This window comes from Panthera tigris, chromosome D1 (assembly GCF_018350195.1).
Source record: "Panthera tigris isolate Pti1 chromosome D1, P.tigris_Pti1_mat1.1, whole genome shotgun sequence".
NCBI classification, from domain to species: Eukaryota; Metazoa; Chordata; class Mammalia; order Carnivora; family Felidae; genus Panthera; species Panthera tigris.
In genome coordinates, this window is record NC_056669.1 from 42,723,818 (window position 1) to 42,745,914 (window position 22,097).

The window sequence follows — 22,097 nt, forward strand, 5'->3', positions numbered from 1 at the left end:
TTGTTCTTTTCTGGCTTTAGCGCCAGAATAATGCTGGCCTTTTAAGTGAGTTTGAAAATATTCCGTATACCTAAAGTTTTTGGAAGTTTGAGAAAGATGGTGTTAATTCTCGGAGTGTTTATTAGAATTTGCCAATGGAGCCATCTGGTCCTGGGTTATTTTTTGTACTGTGATGTTTTAAATTATTCAGTCTCTTGTTCCTTATTGGTCTATTCATGTTTTATGTTTCTTTTTCATTGTCTTGATAGGTTGTTTCTAGAAATGTATCCTTTTTACCTGTTTTGGGGCATATAGTTGATAATGGTCTCTTGCAATCCTGTGTATTTTTGTAGTATCAGTTGTAAGATCTTTTTTAAAAAAATTTTTTTAATGTTTATTTTTGAGAGAGACAAAGTGTGAATGGGGGAGGGGCAGAGAAAGAGAGACACACAGAGTCTGAAGCAGGCTCCAGGCTCTGAGCTGTCAGGACAGAGCCCAACGTGGGCATCTCAAACTCACACACCATGAGATCATGACCTGAGCCGAAGCCAGATGCTTAATGACTGAGTCCCCCAGGCACCCTAAGATTGGTTTCATTTCTAAGTCTGGCTAAAGTTTTGTCAGTTTTATCTTTTTGATGAACCAGCTTTTAGGTTTTACTGATGCTTTTTTCTGAAAGAGATTTTATTTCTGCTTTTATTTCCTTCTGCTATGTCTAGACTTAATTTGTTCTTTTTACATTTCCTAGAGTAACTTTCATAACTGGCTGTTTGAGATCTTTGTAATTTCTTAATATATGCATTTATACTGTAAACTTTCCTCTCAACTGCTTTTGCTGCACCCCATAAGATTTGATGTGTCATATTTCCATTTTTTTCTTTGACTCCTGGATTATTTAGAAATATGTTTAGTTTCCACATATTGGTAGATTTTTCTAGCTTTCTCTTGCTGATTTCTATTTTATACTATTGTGGTCAGAAAAGATAGTTGGTATTATTTCAATCTTAAATTTGCTGAGATTTGTTTTGTGCCCTATCATGTGATCTGCCTTGGCAAATGTCCATATGCACTTGAGAAAAACGTGGATTATGCTGTTGGTTGGAATGTTCTGTATATGACTGTTGAATCCATTTAATTGTGATGTTCTGATGTTGGATGGATAATTGTTTTATCTTCTTGATGTATTTATCATTAGTGACTTCTTTGTCTCTTAATGTTTTGGGCTTGAAGTGTATTTTTTCTGGCATAAATATGGTGATGCCTACCTTTTTTTGGTATCTACATGCATGGAATATGCTCCTCTGTCCCTACACCTTGAGTCTGTGTTTTTAGAACTAAAATGAGTTTCCTTTAGACAGCGTATATAGTTAGGTGTTTTTTGCATCCAGCCACTTTGTGCCCTTTGGTGAATTCAATCCATTTATGATTACTTAACTACTGCTGTCTTCTTTTTTGCCTTCTGGTTATTTTTTTTATCTCCTGTGTTTCCTTTTCCCTCTGTTTCTACCTTTGTACAGTGGATTTCCACGGTGATTTCCTCAGTCTCCCCTTTTTTTGTTTCATCACTAGATTTTTGTTTTGTCATTAGTAAGTGGCATACATAAAACATCTTATAGGTAAAGTACTCGTAAGGGAAAACGTTAAATAGCTCACGGGCGCCTGGGTGGCTCAGTCTGTTGAGCGTCCAACTTCGGCTCAGGTCATGATCTCACGGCTCGTGGGTTCAAGCCCCACGTTCGGTTCTTGCTTACAGCTCAGAGCCATGAGACTGCTTCAGATTCTGTGTCTCCCCCTTTCTGCCCCTCCCCTGCTCATGCGCTCACTCGCGCACTCTCTATGCCTCAAAAATCAACATTAAAAAAATAGCTCATTATATATGTAACATCCTTGCTTAATTACATGGCTTTGGCACATAATCACTTGTTCTAATTATCAGCTGTTGATTAAAGATGATAAAAACAACATAACTTATGAAACAATAACTTGGCAAGGGTTACTACAGTTGACCCTTGAACAGTGTGAGGGTTACGGGTGCGAATCTACCAGGCAGATTTGTTTTGTGCATATAACTTTTTTTGTTTTGTGCATATAACAGATTTTGTGCAAAAATCTGCATATAACTCTACTCCCTAAAAATTTAACAGCTGATAGCCTACTGTTGAGAAGACTTACCAATAATATAAACAGTTGATTAACTCGTATTTTATATATATGTATTATATGCTGTATTCTTACAGTAAAACTAGAAGAAAAATGTTAAAATCATAAAGAAAATGCTGTATTAGAAAAAAAATATGTATACGTGGACTTGTGCAGTTCAGACCCATGTTCAAGGGTTAACTGTATTTTTTAACTTGGTAAGAAGCTAACAAACTGTTTTCCAAAATGGTTGTACCATTTTACATTTCTACTAGCAACGTCTGAGAGCTCCAAGTTCCTTGTCATATTTTATTTGTGGGAATTTTCAGTTACTTTATGTCTTTCTGCCCCAAGACTGGAGTTCTTTTGTTTTATTAGATTAACGATTTGGTGATGAAGTTTTGAATTTTTAAAAAGCCAGAAAATTCTTTACAGATGAACAGAATGGAAGCCTAAATCAAAATAGGACATGAAAAGCAAGATTATTGAATACTCTGGCTTCATAAGTTATCAAAAAACAAGGAAGGATTTTATCCTGAGACTTTCAGTAACACTTTTAATGGCCATTTGGCTGAGACCTTCCTATAACACTTCTTTCAGGGTTCCTGCTGCTGCTTGAATTGTAAAGGCTGCAATAGAAATGTGTTTCTTTACTTCTGTCCAGGCTGATTGAGGGTCTTCTTTATTTTCAATATCAAACATAGCATCGTAGATCCCAGGAAATGATTCTCCAGCGTATTTGTTGTGGCTACTTGGAGCAAAGATGATGTGCCTAATAGAAAAAAAAGAAAACCAAAACAACAACATAGGGCAGGTTGAGCTAAAGAGTATATGTACATACGTTACATTTTACACACTTCTGTCTTCATTCCCTTTCCTTAGATGACATCTTAAGAATACTGTGTCTCCTCCTGGCATTCACTTTTTTACTCCATAATGAAGACCTATAATTAATTTAAGATAGTTATGTAACCGTATAATTTTAAATAAAGAAAGTTGACCATATGCATTCACTAAGATTACTCTCATAAATCATGTTGCTACCCATACCAATTGGAAGAAAATGGGTTCGTTCTCGTAAGTTGTGTACATCAGTTGTCTGTCAAGACACCCGAACAGTGAAAACAAGTATGCTTTATGGATATATTTACTAAGAGTGAGAAGAGGTTGAAAAAATAATTTATCTGTGCATTGCCTTTTTCAGAGATTCAACAAGAATGACACTTGTTCCGATACTCTTTAGACATTAAAAATCAATAATTCAATAAGCGTGTATTGCCAATATATCATAAATGTAAGGATGATGAATGAAGTCCATGTGAATTGCCTACAGACACATTTAATTTGTAATCTAGAAGGAAAGTTTTGCATTTGATTTTTTATTTTGTCTTATAAATACCTGAAGAGATCAAGCTACTTCTCTTCCTCTGGAATGCTGCTTTCCAGAAAAGGACATATTTTATTGAATACCATGATAAGGAATTAGGTCAAAATCCTACAGCTTCTTTAAGATGTAAATCTACTGTCTGAGACAATATGAAACTCTATGTAAGTTAATATTAACGATCAAATAGAAATTTATAATGTAAATCATTTAGATTATCCAAATTACATCAGGATTTATTTCTCTTGGCTTTTAAATCTTAACATGGCCTCAAATGGATCTTTCTTAGAGCCAATGTTACATACTGAACTGCTTATAAACATTGATATTCTGACCTATATATGACTTGAGATATTCTACATGAAGTTTGTAGCTATTCATAAGTATACTTGCCCTCTATTGGAAAACTGTAAAAGCAGAGTATAGTAAAATACAGATAGATAGATAGATACATACATACATACATACATACTAAGACTTGTATAAACCTGGTTCGAATCATTGACCTGACATCTAATACCCCTGTGGCCTTTCACCTTGGCTAAATTGTTAGGTATTCTATTCTTTTTGATGCAGTTGGAATTGGGATTGTTTGCTTAATCTCTCTTTCAGATAGGCCATTATTAGTGTATAGAAATATAATAGATTTCTGTATATTTTGTGTCTTCACCATATGATGAATTTATTCATTCTAACAGTTTTTTAGTGGATTCCTTAGGTTTATCTATATATAATGTCATCTACAAATAAGTAATGGTTTTATTTCTTTCCAGTATGGATGCCTTTTTCTTGCCTAATTGCTCTCAGTAGGACTGCCAATACTATGTTGGAAAAAAGTGGCAAGACTAGGTAAGCATTCTTATATTGTTCCTGATCTTTGAGGAAAAGCTTTCGGCTTTTCACCCTTAAGTATGATATTAGCTGGAGGTTTGTCATATGTGGCCTTTATTATGTTAAGTTACATTTTTTTACATGACTTTGATTCAGAGTTTTAATAAAAATGCATGTTGAATTTTTGTCAAGTGCTTTCTCTGCCTCTATGTAAGACTTTATCCTTCATTTTGTTAAAACGGCATGACATTGATCTGTGGATATTGAACCCATCTTTATATCCCTCGGATAAATCCCATTTGATTGTGGTACGTGATCTTGTTTTAATATATTGTTGAATTTGGTTTGCTAATATTTTGTGAAGGATTTTTGCTTCTCTGCTCATCATATTGGCTGGTAATTTTCTTGTGGCATTCTTGTTTGATTTTCATATCAGGGTAATGCTGCCTTTTAAAAGGAGTTTGGAAGTGTTCCCTCTTCAGTTTTTTGAAAGAATTTGAAAACCAGTGGTACTGATTCTTCTTTCAAGGTTTGGAGAAGTTACCAGTGAAGCCGTTTGGTCCTGGACTTTGGTTTGTTGCGAGATTGAGGATTGCTGATTCAGTATCCTCCCTTTCTTTTTACATATACATTTCTTCATGCTTCAGTTCTGAAAGGCTGTATGTTTCTAGGAGTTTGTCCGTATGTTCCAGGCGGTTCAGTTTGTTGGCATAATAGTGTTGATAGTCTTGTATGTTTGTATTTCTGTGGTATTAGTTGTAACATCTCTTATGTATCCGAACCCTTTCTCTTCTTGGTGAATCCAGTGAATGGTTTATAAATTTTCTTCCAAAGAATCAGCTCTTCATTTCATTGAACTTTTCTTTTGACCTTTTAATTTCTATTTCCTTGATTTCCTCTTTATTTCCTTCCTTCTACTAACTTTTGGCTTCATTTATCATTCTTCTTCACTGAGGTGGGATGTTAGGTTGCTTGAGAATTTTACTTTTTTCTTGGGGTATAGGTGTTTATTGCTGGTGAACTTCAATCTTAGAACTGCATTTGCTATATCCCATAAATTTTGCCATCTGTATTTCCCTCTTGATTTTTCCCAAGGTATTTTCTTATCTTTTGATTTCATGACCTGCCCTATGGTTGGTAGAACATTGTTTAATTTCCACTTTTTGGGAATATTCTACTTTTCTTGTAGTTGATTACTAGTTTCATATCACTGTGGTCAAAACAGATGCTTAATAGTTCCTGAGTCTGTCAAGACTTATTTTTTGACATATGACCAATCCTGGAAAACATTGCACATGCTCTTGCAAGAATGTGTGGTTTGCTTTTGGATGGAACATTCTGTATATATCTTTTAATTTCATATGGTCTAATGTTACGTTTAAGGGTAACGTTTCCTTAGTGATTTTTTTTGTCTAGAAGCTAGCCATTGATGTGTGGCATTAAAGTCTCCTCCTCTTGTATTCCTGTCTCTTTTGATGTGTGTTAATACCTAATTTATATGGTTGGGTGCAGATATATTTACAAATGTTATATCCTCTTGTTTGACCCTTTTATTACTATGTAATTTCCTTCTTTGTCTCTTATTACAGTCTTCTTTTTAAAGTATTTTGTCTGATACTAGGATAGGTATTCCTCCTTTCTTTTGGTTTCCATTATGCATTAGATGTCTTTCTCCATGCCTTCAGTTTTCTTCCGTGTGGGTCTTTACATCTGAAGTGAGTCTCTTCTGGGTGCCTAGGTGGCTCTTTTGGTCAAGCATCCAGCTCTTGACTTTGGCTCAGGTATGATCTCACAGTTCGTGAGTTCAAGCCCCACATTGGGTTCTGAGCTGGTGGTGCAGAGCCTCCTTGGGATTGTTTCCCCTTCTCTCTGCCCTTCCCCCCGCTTGCGCTCACTCGCGCTCAGGAAAAAAAAAAAAAAATGAAGTGAGTCTCTTCTAGACATCATATAGGTCTTGTTTTTTTATTCATTCAACTACCCTGTCTCTCCATTGCACATTTATTCCATTTACGTTAAAAATAATAGGTATGTACATATTGCTGTTTTGTTAATTGTTTTCTTGCTGTTTGTAGTTCTTGCTTGTTGCTTATCTTGCTCTCACCCTTTGTGATTTGATGGTAGGTATGCTTAGATTTTCTTTTATCTTTCTTGTATCTACTACAGGCTTACCTCATTTTATTGTGCCTGACAGTACGTTTTTCGTTGTTGTTTTTTTTTTTTTAATTGAATGTTTGTGGCAACCTTCCATCAAGCAAGTCTTTTGGCACCATTTTTCCAACTATATTTTTTCACTTTTGTCTCTGTCACAATTTGGTTATTTTTATAATATTTCAGACTTTATTATATTCTTTATTGGAACACAGTGTTATTTGGGGTGTATAATAGTAATTTGACAGTTACATACATTAGGAATGCTCACTGCAATAAGTGTAGGTACCATCTGCCACCAAAGTTACTACAATATAATTGACTGTTTCCCTGTGGTGGATTTTTTGTCTTCATGGCTTATTTATAACTTCAAGTCTGTACCACTTAATCCCCTATTTTGTCCATACTCCCCCCCCCCCCACTGTCCTTTCTAGCAACCACCAATTTTTTTTCTTGGTTCATTTGTTTTGAAGTGAAATCATATGGGATTTGTTTTTCTCGGACTTACTTCACTTAGCTTAATACTCTCTAGGTATATCCATGTTGCAAATGGCAAGATTTCATTCTTTTTTATGGTTACTGTTGCGTTGTGTGTGTGTGTATATACATCTTTCTCTCTTCATCTGTTAGTGGACACTTAGGTTGCATCCCTGTGTTGGCTATTGTAAATAACACTGTATTAAATAACAATGCATATATTTAGTTGAATTTGCGTTTTTGTTTTTTGGGGGGTAAATACCCGGTAATAGAATTACTGGGTCATGTAGTATTTCTATCTTAAGTTTTTTAAGGAATGTTCATACTGTTTTCTGTAGTGGATGCACCAGTTTACATCCCCACTAATAATGCATGAGAGTTCCCTTTTCTCCACATCCTTGCCAACACTTGTCTTTTTGATACTGGGCATTCTGACATTGTGAGGTGAAAACCTCATTTTAATTTTGATTTGCATTTCCCTAATGATTAGTGGTGGGGACCATGTTTTTCATGTCTTTTTCTCTTTGGAAAAATACATATTCAAGTTCTCTGCCCTTTTTTAATCAATTTTTTTGTTGAGTGGTAGCAGTTCTTTATTTTAGATATCCCTTCCCATTTTAGATTTCCTTGTTGTTTTATTGATGGTTTCCTCTGCTGTGCAAAAGCTTTTTAGTGTGCTATTCTCCCAGTTTATTGTTCTTGGGGTTTTGTTTTTTGAGTCTAATGGTTTTAGCTCTCACATTTACTTAGGTATTTAACCCATTTTGAGTTTATTTTTGTGATAAGAAAGTAGTTCCATTTCATTTGTATGTAGCTGTCCATTTTTCCCAGCACCATTTATTGAAGAGACCTTCTTTATTGCACAGTCTTGCCTCCTTTTTTGTACATTATTAATCACATAAGCATGGGGCTCTCTCTTCTGTTGATTTATATGTCCATGTTTCTTCCTGTATCATCACTATAGCTTTGTAGTATATATTAAAATCTGGGATTGTGATACCTCCAGCTATGTCTGTTCTTGTTTCACAAGGTTGCTTTGGTTATTTAGGGTGCATTTGGTTTCAATGCAAATTTTAGGATAATTTAATTTTGTGAAAAATGCTATTGATATTTTGATACGGATTGTGTTTGCTTGTTTTGTGCTCCCTTGTACTCTTCAAAGTACAGGTCTTTCACCTCCTTGGTTAAATTTCTTCATAGATATTTTATTCTTTTTGATGCAATTGTAAATGAGTTTTCTTAATTTCTCTTTCTGCTTTGTTTAGTAGTATATAAAAACAGAATAGATTTCTGTGCATTTGTTTGGTACCCTGCAACTTTACTGAATTCATTAGTTCTAATTTTTTGGTGTTTTTAGGTTTTCTGTATGTAGTGTCATGTCATCTGCAATAGTGACAGTTTTACTTCTTCCTTATCAGTTTGGATGCCTTTGATTTCTTTTTCCTGTCTGACTGACTGCTGCAGCTAGGACTACCAATATATGGTGAATAAAAATAGCATGAGTGGGCATCCTTGTCTTATTCCTAATCTCAGAAGAAAAGCTTTCAACTTTTCCCCATGGAGTAATAGGGTAGGTGTGGGTATATCTGAAATGGCCTTGATTACATTGAAGCATGTTCCCTCTAAACCCACTTCACTGGTAATTTTTATCATGAACAGATGTATTTGGTCGAATGTTTTTCTGTGTGATTTTTATTATTTATTTTGTTAATGGTGGTGTATCATATTGATTGATTTGTGGATACTGAACCACACTTGTATCTCTAAAATCTGACTTGATCATGGTGAATGATCCTTTTAGTATATTGTTGAATTCCATTTACTGTTTTATGGAAGATTTTTGCTTCTCTGCTCATCAGTTACTGGCCTTAATTTTCATAATCATTATATTTTAACTGCTGCAATCTTACAGTAAAACTTTAATCGGTGAAGAGTTGCTGCTTATGGATGAGCAAAGAAAGTCGTTAATTTTAGATGGAATCTTCTCTTGGTAAAGATGCTATGAAGATTCAGCAGTGGCAACAAAGGGTTTAGAATATTACATAAACTTAGTTAAAAAGCAGCAGCAGGCTTTGAGAGAATTGACTATTGAAATAGAACTCTCGAACAGCATCACAACAGAGAAACCTGAATGGAAGACTTAGCCACAACCAGTCCAAACTTCAGCAGCCACCACCCTGATCAGCCAGCTGCCATCAACTTGGAGGCAAGACCTTCCACCAGCGGAAAAGATTACAACTAACTGAAAGCTGAGATGATGGCTAGCATTTTTAGAAATATAGTATTTTTAAAATTAAGGTATGTACTTTGTTTTTAGAAGTGCTTCACACACCTAATAGACTATAATACAGTATAAACATAACTTTTGTATGTACTAGGAAACCCGAAACTTCATTTAAGTTGCTTTATTGCAGATCTCTGTAACCTAACCTGCAGTACATCAGAGGTATGCCTATGTAGCTGTTTGGTTTGTGGTTACTATGAGCCTTACATAGAACAAACTACCAATTTAAAGTAGACTTTCATGGACAGTTTTACTTTGAAGGCATTCTAAAGCTCTGCCTTTTTACTCTTACCCATCCTACCACCATGGTTTAGGTTTTACTTCCTCTTACTTTTGTGTATCCCTTAATTATTATAGTTATTTTTACTAGTTTTGTCTTAACCTTCATACCATTACTTTTATTCTAATGTTTATCTTTACCAGTAAAATGTTCACTCTCCCTGTTTTCTTGTTACTAATCCACACCTTTCCAACTTAAAGAGCTCCCTTTAGCATTTCTTAGGAGGCCAGTTAATGGTGACAGATTCCTTTAGCTTTTGTTGTTCTGGAATACTCATTCTCCTTTAGTTCTGAAAGATAACTTTGCAAGAGTGTATATTCTTTCTTGATTGGAAGTTTTTTTCTTTCAGCACTTGCACTCTCTCATGCCACTCCTTTCTGGCCTGCAAAGTCCTGCTGTAAAATCTGCTAATTATTGTATGGGGGTTCTTTTGTATATAAGAAGTTCCTCTCTTGGCTGCTTTTATCCTGGTCTTTAACTTTTGACAATTAGTGTTTTGGTGTGGGTCTCTTTTGGTTCATTTTATTTGGAATTCTCTCTGGGCTTCCTGCTTCTGGATGTTGGGTTCCTCTTCTAGGTTTTCAGCCCCTTTCTGTCTCTTCTGGGATCCCTGTCATGTGAATGTTAGTTGATGTTTTCCTCTAAGTCTCTTAAGCTTCCCCCTTCTCTCCCCCCTCCCCCGCCCCTGCGCTGTGGGTGAATTCTAATACCCTGTCTTTAAGATCAGTGATCCTTTCTTCTGCTTCATCTTGTCTGCTGGAAAACCCCTCTAATTTTTCAGTTCTGTTATTGTATCCTTTAGCTTTGTGATTTCTATTTGGTACTTTTTTTTTTTTTTCCAACTTCTGTGTTCATCCATTCTTCCAATGTTGGTGAGCATCTTCATGGCCATAGTTTGAGCTCTTTATCAAGTAGATTATTTATCTCCATTTCACTGAGGTATTTTTCCAAGGTTTTATCTTAATTCTTTCATTTGGAACATATTCCTGTTTCTTTTTTTTTTTTCCTCTTTGTTGGTTTCTGTGCTTTAGATGAAACAGCCACCTCTCCCAATGTTGAAGATAAACCTTTTCATTCAACCTTGCCCTATCATTTGTTTCTCAAACTTGTGGTTGTCCAAGCAGACTATTTTTAAGAGCTCCCGGTAGCTGAGGGTGTGCCAAGACCTGTCAGTGTACCAAAGGGGAATCTCTCGCCACCTAAATTCAGGATGATTGAAAGCTGCTGCCTGAGGGTCTGGTTTCCAAACTTTCTGTGAGACTGCAAACATAAGCTGTTTTCTGGAATATACCAGCAAGCTGTAATTACGAGCACAAAGATGGCACTGCCCTCATCCACATTGCCTGAGAGTATCTCCATAGGCCTCTAGATGAGTGCCAAATCTGAAGCCTGCTCTTAGGCTGAAGCTTCAGGATAAATATGCTTCTTCTACAAAAAGAGGATGTTAGTTTCAGTCCACTGTCTGTGCAGTTGCATCTGTTTCAGGAGGCTCCCCACCCCCACCGAGCAAGCCACAAACACCAGGGTGTGAGAACTCCCCTCCTAGAGATGTTGGTGCTCTGGAACAGGCAGAGTGAGAGCACAGAGCACCTGCCCTCTGAGGCCTCTGATAACTAATCCTTAGATGTGTGTTTTAATTAGAAGCCTGCCCCTCCGGCTGTAGCCATGATGATAAACTAAGACCTCTTTCACTGGAAGAATGAGCTCTTGGATCTGCTGTCTCTTGCTGTGCCCTGGAGGTAGCTGCTTCTCCATTGATTACTGTCCTGTGGGACCCATCAGCCTTGCCTTGCCCTGTTGGCCACCAGAGCCATACAATGTACAGGTGTCCCCTGCAGCAGCTGCAAAAACTGGGGTGCTGGACAAAGGTACAAACTCCATTTGGGGATATGCCATCAAGCTGGGGAAAGCAGGGGGAGAGTGCAAAGAGGCTTCTCAGCCACAGACTCCTAGATACATGCCAGACCAGAAGCTTTCTCCTGAGGCCAGAGCTCCTGGACAAAAAGTCCTGTTTCCACTATCTGTGCGGTACACTGTAGGTGGTAGTTAGCCAAGAACCATCTCCCAGTTGTCCCAGTCCCATGGGACCTAGAAATATAAGACCCTCTGGCTCCAGAGCCAGTCAAAGGGCATCCCTGGGCAGCAACTTTAAAATGTAAGTGTAAAGGCTCCCTTCCAGGAGATACTGGCACTTTGGAGCTCAGCAGAGGAGGAATGCGAAGATGGCACCCACCAGCCTCCATCCCAGAGAACAGTCCAGCATGTGCCTCCACATGATGCATTAAAGCTAGCAAGTGAATGTTTCACGTGAAGTCTGCTTTTCAAAGTGCTGCTTGTGCACTGGATCCTGTGGCAAGTGAGTCCATTTAAGCCCTTCAAGAGCCGTGCCTCAGTTCTCCACGGCCCTTTGGGTCTCTTGAATGTGAGCACACCATTAGTTTCCATAGCCAGATGTTTTGGAGGCTCATCTCAGGCATACGTCTGAAAAGCTGGTGAGTCCTATTTGAAGTATGAGCCCTTCATTCCCCAAGGAGAGGTTCTGGGTTTATAAATTCCCTCCCAATTGTGGGTTGTGTGCCTTGGGCCAGGTTTATGGCAGAATTAGTTCTCAGACTCTCCTACCATCTTCAGTCAGGCCTTTTTCTTGTTTGATAATGAAGGGGTTGCTCCGCTAGTCTTCAGGTCTCCGTTGGAGGAAATGTGGTTCACACATAGTTGTAGCTTAAGGGTGTCCATGGGAGGGAGAGAGTTCAGGGTCTTCCTGCATTGCTCTTGTACTGCCTGGGCTTTAGAATATAGTCTTAATATTCAGGTAATAGTTCTAGACATATTTTCAAAATACAGTGCAGTCTTTTTAGAAGACCGTGTGGCAGTTAAATTTAAAATGTGTTAAATCCACATACTCATTAGATATTAGGACATGTTCAAATAGGACACGGGGGGCATCCTACAGTATTTATCCCAATAGTAAATAAAAACTCAACAAGGACTTTAAAAATTACACATATAAGCCATACAGTGGAACACTACACGCCGGATATATACCGACATGGGAGGATCTTGGAGATAAATTGTTATGAAGAAAGAACAAGCTGAAAAATAATGTGTAGGCCCATTTATATAAATACAGTTGGATGAATATATATACGTATACACACACATACATTGCACACATGTGTATATAAAACATTTTCTTTAGAGACTAGCAAATGGCTGGGTATGGGTTATAGAAGGGAATGCTGAAGGATCACTGTCCCTTTTTATTCTACAAGGCTGCATTCATTTTGACAAAATAGAGACATTTTGCTTATAAAATACAAATACAGGCAGGAGAGGATTAACATGTAGCTTTGCTTTTTGCTTTTAATTCGACATGTAAATACTTAACTGATGGCTGCTATTATTTATATGAATTATCATTTTCTGAAAATAGCCACTTACTGAATGTATCCCTCTCTGAGCTCAATCTTCCACATGCCTGAAATATATAAACCTATGGGGTGAAAGCAGTTATCTCCTTTAACAGCTAAGGAAAATGAGCTTTAGAGAAGTATTTTGCCCAGGTTACTTAGTACGAGCCAGAGCAGGGCTCTAAAAAAGCCTGTGCTTCTAATTAAATATTAATACTAGTCACTAATATTTATAAGAAAGCTAACATATAGAACTATCTGTGGCATAGGTTATCTGATGATAAACAGCCTCGTAAATTTTCACCAAGGAACCACAGTTTAAGAGGTATCTTAAGAAACTGGAGTCTGCCCAAGCACACAGCCAAGATACTCAAAGAAAACTTGACATAGAAATACAGAGGCAAACAGGATATTTCTTCAGAACATGGCAGCCATCTTTAAAAACCTAAAATGTTACATGGAAATAGATCTAGATTTATTCTATTTGATTTTGGAGAGTAGATAGGATTAGAAGGAGAAAATTACAGGGGAAAAGACCTTATGAAGAAAAAATTCTATTAAAGTAGACCTCTCAAAATGGGATGGACTTCCTCATGAGGTGGTAAGCTTCCTACAATTGGAAGATTCAGAGGCTAGACAAGCTACTTACCTCAGATCCTATAGAAAAAATTAATGTAGAAATTTGAACTACATAAGCTCTAAGATACTAATAGCCTTTATATTTACAGGTTATTTTTCAACTATCATTTACATCTGTAGCAAAGCAGTAAACAACATGAAATTAATTTTTCTGATACTACAAGTTACACTGTTCTAATGCATAATCTTACCCATATTCTTCTCAGCATACATATTCACCTTCCATTCATCTGATGGCAACAGTTTAAAGCAGACTTTGGATATGCTGGTTTTGGTCACACTGGAGTATTTAATATCCTTTAGTGGAACACATGTTGCTTCCTTACCTATAGAACCGCCTCCCTGGTAAACCAAGAGGATCGATGAATGCTCTCTCCAGGAGCATCAATTGGTCATTCATGATTCTCACTGCAATAGGACTTTGAAAATAAGAAATAGGTAACTGTAACTCTTTCATGGAACTATAGTTTAAAATAATATAGCATAAGGCATGGAAAAATAAACTTCTAAAATACATAGGTTTTTAAGAAAATACGTATTAACAGTAATGCTTTATATGTAAGCTACATATAACAAGAGGGTCATCTTCCTAATATTCAGAGTAAGAGAGACCTACTGGAGATGGCTTCTTTTGTTTTTCAAGACCACAGAAAGAACTAAAAGTTTTAATTCTCTCTAGGAGGACAGCCAGGCCTCCTGCAAAGGCCGACTGGGTGTACTATCAGTTGTTGATAAGCCATTCAGTTCCACTGTGGAAGAAAGTTGCAGAATAAAGGCTGAACAACAACAAATGAAGGAAGGTCGCAGCAGTCTGCAGGAAGAGTGCCAGTCTGCAGGAAGTTGCCCATCATGGGCTGGGAATCCCCTTTCACACTTGGCATCTGCCAACTCTTCCTGGGGTGCTACACAAATTCTCTGGGCTTTCCTACAATCCAAAGGAGAGAGAAGCCCCTCAGAATGAAGGATAATCTTTCTGCCAATGTGGGTAGTGGGAGAGCTTACTCTAATTGGATCTGAAAAAGTAAATGTGACAGGACAGTTTATGCTTGTTAAATAATGCTTTGAATAGAACTTTTCAAATTATATTTCAATCTAAAAGTGGCAAAAATTCTATCAGTAAAAGAATTCCTACACTGGTCATAGAAGTATTGGGACATTAGTAAAATATACTACAAGTGCATTTACCCACGGAATGATGACTTACACTCAAAATTCTTATGCAGACTCCTAAAGGCATGAGGCTGGCCCTTGTCTTGGGAGGGGTTTTTAGTCTACCAGATAGAGCACTGCTTCTCAAACTTCAATGTGAATACTGACCATCCTGGGAGTTTGTTAAAGTGCAGAATTCTACGTGTGATGACAAGCTCCTAAGTGATGCTGATGCTGTAGTTACAGACCTTAATTTGGGTAGCAATGACTTAGAGCTGCCTGCCTAGGTAAGTGTACACGATTCACTCTAGTAACTAGATTACTTTTCAAAATAGGAAACTTTACATTTGAAACTTACTTGTTAAGATCAACTTCTGTGAGTCTTCTATGAAAATCTGAAGCAGCATCTGAGAAGTTTTTCACAGCAGAAAATAAAGAATCTTTTAAAAATAGAAAAGTGGAAGGTATATTAGTAAATGCTTCTTATTTCAGATGTTTACTTCCCTGCCCTCCACATTCCAGGCTGACAGGACTGAATAGATATTAAAACTGTTTTTCTACTGAGCCTTTTTGTAGATCCATCAAGATCAGAAAATATTGTAACAGACGATAAAACAAAATTTCTAAATTGGTTCTTCATGAAGGAACTTTTAAGAGTCTAGGACATAATTATTTTAACTCCTAATTTACCATTCATGTAGATACTCATTCAATGTATATTAATACAACTTCTATATGCTAGATACTGGATACAGCTATAAATTGAGCTGTGTTCCTGCAATAATTAGAGAATAAATCAATGTGAACCAACCCCTCTTTTTAAGCAGTGCATTTAAGATCTTTTTTAAATGCAACCTGTGACAAGCTGGTGTATGTGGACTCAAACAGGATCAGGTCTGGTCTAGTCAAGCTTTTCTTTAGTTAACATAGATTCTAAGAAGTGAGAAGATTCTCAACATATTTTTTTATTACAACAACCTATATCATTTTCCATCTTTTCTAAACTGAACATTAGCATAAATCATTGATTTCCTTCATTAATCCTGTGATACAGGGAATACAATATTCATTTGGCAGAGAAAGCACTTACTGCTCCACAGGATTTCTGTTAGGTCACACAGCTAGTAAATAGTTACTTTCAATATAAAAGACAAGGTCTTTTTTAGCCCTAGATATCCTTTAAGCTCTAATTACTGTTGCTATTCTTAAAGCCAAGTACAAAATAATCTAATAATAGATATTTTTGAAGCCAAAGAGTGTTGAGGAAAGAATTTTAAATTTCCAATGAACCACAATAGTCAAATTGGATAAGAAATAAAACGTGTGCCTGGTATTTAGTAACAGGTGAATAACTTTGGCAAAAGCAATTTCAGTAGAGTGTTAGGAAGATAGGACAGTACTAGATTGGTAGAAGGAAGTAGAGAACTGCAGACCATGTAAATTACATATCCATCCTATCCATCATTCATTCATTAAAACATGTTAGGGACTGCTTTTTGCCTGGCACTAAATGAAGAATTTTGATTGGGAAGGGAGTAGGGTACATTAGGTAGAAGAAATGTTTATAAGAAAGTTACAAGATGGTTTAACGTGGATGGAATATTGCCACTGAGGTGGAGAGGGTGAAAATATGGGGGGAAAGGGGCATTAATAGAGTAGGTTAAGTCACTTTGTGTGAAGAGTGGCCTTCACCTGTAACTGTGTGCTTTCTCTCTCGGTTGGATCCTGACTTAAAGTGATAAAAGGTAATTCACCAAAAGAAAATCGGGGCATCTAGGAAAAGAAGAGGATGCTGGCGAGCCACAGAACTGTGAATGTCTATCTCGCTGTCGGCTCTGCTTATTCCGATTTCATTTGCCTCGTTAAAGAGACTCTCCAATCACTGATGTAAATACAGTTTCCTAGATTTTCTTTGTATCACTTTATCTAGATCATAGTACCTGCTGCTCATGACTTTGAAGATTACTAATTCGTATGCAATATTCCAAAGCCATTGCTGACTTCTCTCTACTTACTCTGTCCCTACAGTACTCTCTGTAGCGTCCTATAACAGCTTGTCCCTGGCACTTTTGTCTTTGCCCTCACGTGAGAGCCTGTGCTCTTTGAGGACAATGATTATTTTTTAAACATTCTTGTATCTCCCAGGAAATAACACAGTAGACAGTAGACACTGAGTACATACTTGATAATTTTGGTATGTACTAAGAATATCTACTCCCAGATTAAAAGAAAATGGTTATAGTAAAACAGTACTAGTAGGTAACGTTTATGAGACTCACCACTGTGTCTATATATCCAACCAACTGAATGTCCCACAGCAGTCTTGGAAACGTTATATGCTTTACCATTTCACTCAGAGGAAAATTGACAAAGGTCATGTAACTTTTCCAACATCACATAATGACTAAATATTAGAATCGGGATTTGAACCAGGTAACTGCTTCTAGACCCAATGCTCAGTCCTTTGTACCATACTATATTTCATCCCTGCTTTGTTGGAGATAGCATAGTACATAACAATAACCACAAAATGGCAATATGAATATAAAATACACAAAGTGAAACAATGCTTAAACCAGGTAAAAAAAATCTCCATGTAAACAAAAATATACAATAATTATATATGTAGTGGAATTGGTTTTCTCTATTTTCCCATCTTTGTGCAATATTGTATTTTTATAGTATTGTTCTTTTAACAGCAAAAATATTTCTAAAGGCAGCAATATAGGGAAAATATTAACCAACCCAATGTTCATAGCACTAACTTAGCAAAACAAATTCATCCTACAAATACCAGGTTAAATGACATTCTTTAAAGGTGTTTCAAGTTTTTTGTTAGAAATCAAACTTAAGTAATGCAAGGATGTATTCTAGGATGAAAGAGTGTGCAGTGATGACAGTCGGAGACGATATCTGAAAGCTCTAACTCAGATTATAAAATATACCCAGCCATTCTTACCAAATGATACTCCATGGTCTCTCAATCGTTGGTCATGTTTCTTAGATAAATTGTAGATGCTTGTTGCATAGTTTTTCAGAGCTTTTGCATAGTCTTCAATATTGAAAGGAATGATTTTAGAGTCTGCAAGCTCATAAACCAGTGCCCCTCGTAACTGAGCCACTGAAAGCTGTTTTTTAAAAGTAGGGTCATAAAAATTCTCTACTAATTCAAACGTCTCATAAATTGTATGGTATACCGGGTAGCTGCTGTACTTATCTGTTTTCTGGGGAAACAAAATATGGGTAGGTACTGAATATAGACAAACATTAAATACTCCAATTATATTATTTATGTAATCTTAAAAATGCAGGAAAAAAAATACAACCATGTGGAACTCTGAGTTTTATCATGAAGCAAAAAGTTAAAATCTAACACTTCCACCAACTATTCACCCATTTAAAATTTTACTGTTATTTATCATTCACATAATCTTCATTCAAAATACTTCAAAATTGTTATTGTATTTCTGATAACTGAAATTAAGGCATACATACTCAAATTGCATATTAACACAGTTTACAATTATCAATTGATTGGAAATGAAAGGTTCTGGGCAGCTAAGATCTGTATAGAATCTACATTTAAGCACCTTCTCTGCCTTCCCAAACTGTATAACCAAATGCCATCTAACCTTTATTATGCAGTTAAGGGCTACCACTGTAAACTATTACATAGATGTATTTTATAGAAATATTTGTTTTACTCCTTAGGTCTGCCTTTCCTAAGTTTAGTTTTACCTATATGCTACTTTGCTATAAGGTGAACATTTTTACTGCGAATCCTTGTGTCAGTCTCTCTCCTGTCTAATGTCCTGCTTTTAATCTGCAATTTCTTAGAAACTAGACAACTGTGTTCAGATTGATGACAGAATATAAAAGTGAACAGGCCTTGAAAGAGTTTAATGAGTATCAGGATACAGATTTATTTTGCTTTCATCTCTGTTCTCTGATTCTGGAGAATCAGATTTACAAAAGGTATGTATTCTAGGCAAGCAAGACTGTGTATTGCAATTATGATTTGAAAATTATTAAAATCTGTGACAAATCTGGGTTTGCTGATGTAATCTTCAGTTTGGTTTATCACATAATTTATAACCTAGACAAGCAAACATGGCACATGTTGGCATATTCAAATGCATATCATCAGTGTGTTTGAATGGCAATGGTGCAAACTGATCAGAAAAGTTAATCGACTTAAAAATCAGGAGGAACTTGTTTTATTCCCTACTCAGGAGCCCTGGACTCAGATGACAGGCAGGAGTGAGGATGTGAAGAGGGGCTACTGACAGTAAAGACTCGTGGCCTAGCATTCCCTGTGACCAAAACAGGTTCTTCACATGCACATTTTTCTCAGGAAAAGTGGAGGAGAATGGGATTTTCCAATAAAGCCTGAATGAGAACAGGGATGTGCACTACTTGGTTCTGCTAACCAGCTAAGCACTTGGCAGTAATCTCCCAGCTACCATTTCATTGAATAATCCTGCAAGGAAAATTCACTGAATAACCCAAATTAATTCCTAGTCCATCTACAAAGAGACATGAAGTCAGCCTCCAGCCCTGGAATTCTTCCCAGGCCACATGACCTGGTGCCCTGGTACCAAACAACTAAACAGTTTAAAATTCCTAACAAGAAGTTGGATAAAATGCTATGTATCCAAAATAATGAAATGGCTTACCCTGTTCTTAGTGTAACGGGCTCTGCCTGAAGCAATCCCAAGTCTCTGAAAGTAAGCTTCAAAATCACTTCCAGATCCCAGCTTGTTGATTCTAGATGTAGGATATAAATGTGTATACACACACACAAGGATATTATAAATGCATAAGTTAAAAAATATGAAGTTAAAGAAATAGAAAAATGAATCCTGTCCCAGGAATAGCAAGGAATTGCACAGCACATTTACAAAAATTAGAAGGTACACCACCCCAAGCTACTTTCCTGTCACATGCCGGAAATTGCTGCATTAAACCTGTAAATCTGCACTGACTACAGTCACAGTTGAACAGTGCCACCGAAGACAGCAGCCTAGTGACTGTGGTCTCTTTCACATCGTCAGTCTTTTAGAATATTTACATAGGAAAAAGAGAAAAATAAAATTTGGTCACTACCCTCAGAGAACTATAGTAAGAAAACTGCCATGATAAAGTGTATTTAGGATCACGAAGAATCTGCCTTATTTAGAAAATGAAATTACAATATATTTTTTTGCATGTAGTTAGGAAACCACTACATACATACATATGTAATATATATGCAATAACATGGGAAAATTTATGATAAAATGGTAAGCAAAGAAGAAAATTATAGGTGTATTAGAAAATACATACTTCCGATGTGTTTTTGAGATGTAGGTATTTTAAAAACCTTTTTTTTGACTCTAGTTTGTTTTTTTTTTTAATCATGTAAAACTTTTACAATGGAAACAAACTTTCACAAGACTTATTTGGAGTATGTAATGGAGCTATTAACTGTTACCATTATCTGCTGGTTTATAGAAATAGTATTGCAGGAGAAAAAAATTGAAGAAAACTGTTTTGTGAATGAGAAGTAAAAAATTAATACATTCTATATTCATTACAGGTAAAGACACAATTTGGTAGTGACTTATAATGCCCCTTAAACTTAGAAGCAAATAATCCATATTTCATCATTATCATTTGGTGTCACATTAATGCATTGAATACATATCTAAAATTTAATACAAAAATGCAAAATAATACCTGATAATGTGGCAAAATAATTTTGGCTAAACATTTGCAAAAGTAGAATTTATTATAGATTCAAAGACTTGGCTATTCTGTACCATTAGCAAATTGAAGGCTACACAGGGATTCTTTGGGATTATCTTTCTTCTCACATTGTTGACATAGCTGAGAATTACATTTCTGGAGAAACAACGGGCAAAGGGGAATTCACAATTGATCCTAACGGTAGAAAATATACAAGTAATTCACCTAGGAAAATCTTTATTTTCAGATGAAGGGTCCTTTTCCAACCAGCTTTCATAAAGAGACTTACTCTCAAAACCATCATCTGGGCTGGATATCTGGAAAGAAACATCAAATATTGGGAATTAGAGGCAGAAGCAACTAAATTTATGTCGATAATAAAACCATAGGTTATCAACTTCTAACTATATGGACATATATCATGTTCTTTATAGAAAAGCAAATGACAAAAGAATACAACCAAATTCATGTTCATTTTTGTTGCCTGCCTATTGATAATTTTGCCATGTACGTGAGATAAAAATCTCTGGCTTATTTTGGTAAACTTTTTTAATAGAGTTGCAGATTTATAACAAATGTTATCACTTTAATTTTTAGCAGTTTAGATGTCCTTGAGTAAGTCACTGGGGGAAAACTTGGATACAAGATTTACGTAAGTTAGTTGCTTCTGTCCTAAAAGACCTTTAAAGAGAGGCCTCAGGGTGGCAGACGTGGCTGAAGCATCTAAGCCTAACAAGGGCAATGTAAATCCTGGTTTTGCAGAGCCCGAGGGGAAAGGAGGAACTGCTGTTGGAAAGTCCAATTGTATTCAAACCAAGTTGGAATCTGATGGGTTTTAAAAGCTCTGCATAACCTCACATTTCTCTTTGGGGATTTTAGGAGCTTCTATGAATACAAGAACCTTTTTTACTGCCCCCATTAAAGGTACGGCCATTAACTTACACTCTGCTCTCTCCAATCTTCGGCAGGGCCACAAGGTAGAGTGTGGACTGTGAAGGCTGAGGTCCCTGTTTTAGATCCTCATGAACACACGTATTGCCTGAATTTTGTGTTTGTAGCTCTGCTTTGTTCAGAAAAAGGCATACCCTCCTCATGCAGCTCTGAAAGCATCATAACCTATGGTGCGTTGCTTCCCCTCTTCAAACGCTAGTTTTCTCAGCTGTGGAAATGGGGATAATGGTCCCCATCTTAACATAAACATCAATTCCTCTGATATTTTCTGTGGCCTTTATACAGAGTGGGTTGTTGCCTCATCATTGCACATGAGCCCGCAGCTTAAAGGCAGTCCTGGCTCTCCACATCCTTCCTTTGCCCACCAGCATGTTGCAGCAGCAGGGACGTTCTACTCCTTTCCCGCCAACTGACTGGGTTCTACTCGACTCTGCTCCCGCCAACTTGCAATGGCTGAGAACCTGCTCCAATTCCTACATCCTGCTTAGACCGAATTCCCTGAAAAACCCTCTCCTTTTCTGGAATCACAATTTCAGTCTAGCACTACCCAGAACTGAGTCCTTCTAGCCTGTACCCCCTAGAGCATACTTTCTGTCTCTGCTGTCTTGTCACAAATGCTGACCCTTGGGTATTTTCAACACCTTGTCCCAGTTCTTAAATTGGGCAGCTGCCCAGTCTCTAAGCTCTGCCCTCTCTACC

At 36.8% G+C, this 22,097-nt stretch overlaps 1 protein-coding gene across 6 annotated transcripts in view; it reads right to left on the bottom strand.

Moving 5' to 3' along the window:
* Nucleotides 1–2,660: 2,660 nt before the first annotated feature.
* Nucleotides 2,661–22,097, bottom strand: part of NAALAD2 (N-acetylated alpha-linked acidic dipeptidase 2) — a 72,820-nt gene continuing 53,383 nt past the window's right edge. For 5 of the 6 annotated variants that reach the window (XM_042957791.1, XM_042957790.1, XM_042957789.1 and 2 more), the window contains 6 exons: nt 20,673–20,764; nt 19,397–19,487; nt 17,680–17,944; nt 15,079–15,160; nt 13,898–13,990; nt 2,661–2,890 (listed from right to left, as the gene is read on the bottom strand). In XM_042957791.1, coding sequence (XP_042813725.1) covers nt 2,701–2,890; nt 13,898–13,990; nt 15,079–15,160; nt 17,680–17,944; nt 19,397–19,487; nt 20,673–20,764 — 813 coding nt within the window. In that variant the 3' untranslated portion in view covers nt 2,661–2,700. Of the gene's footprint in view, nt 2,891–13,762; nt 13,991–15,078; nt 15,161–17,679; nt 17,945–19,396; nt 19,488–20,672; nt 20,765–22,097 lie in introns of all 6 variants that reach the window. The other variant, XR_006208122.1, reaches the window with a different exon arrangement.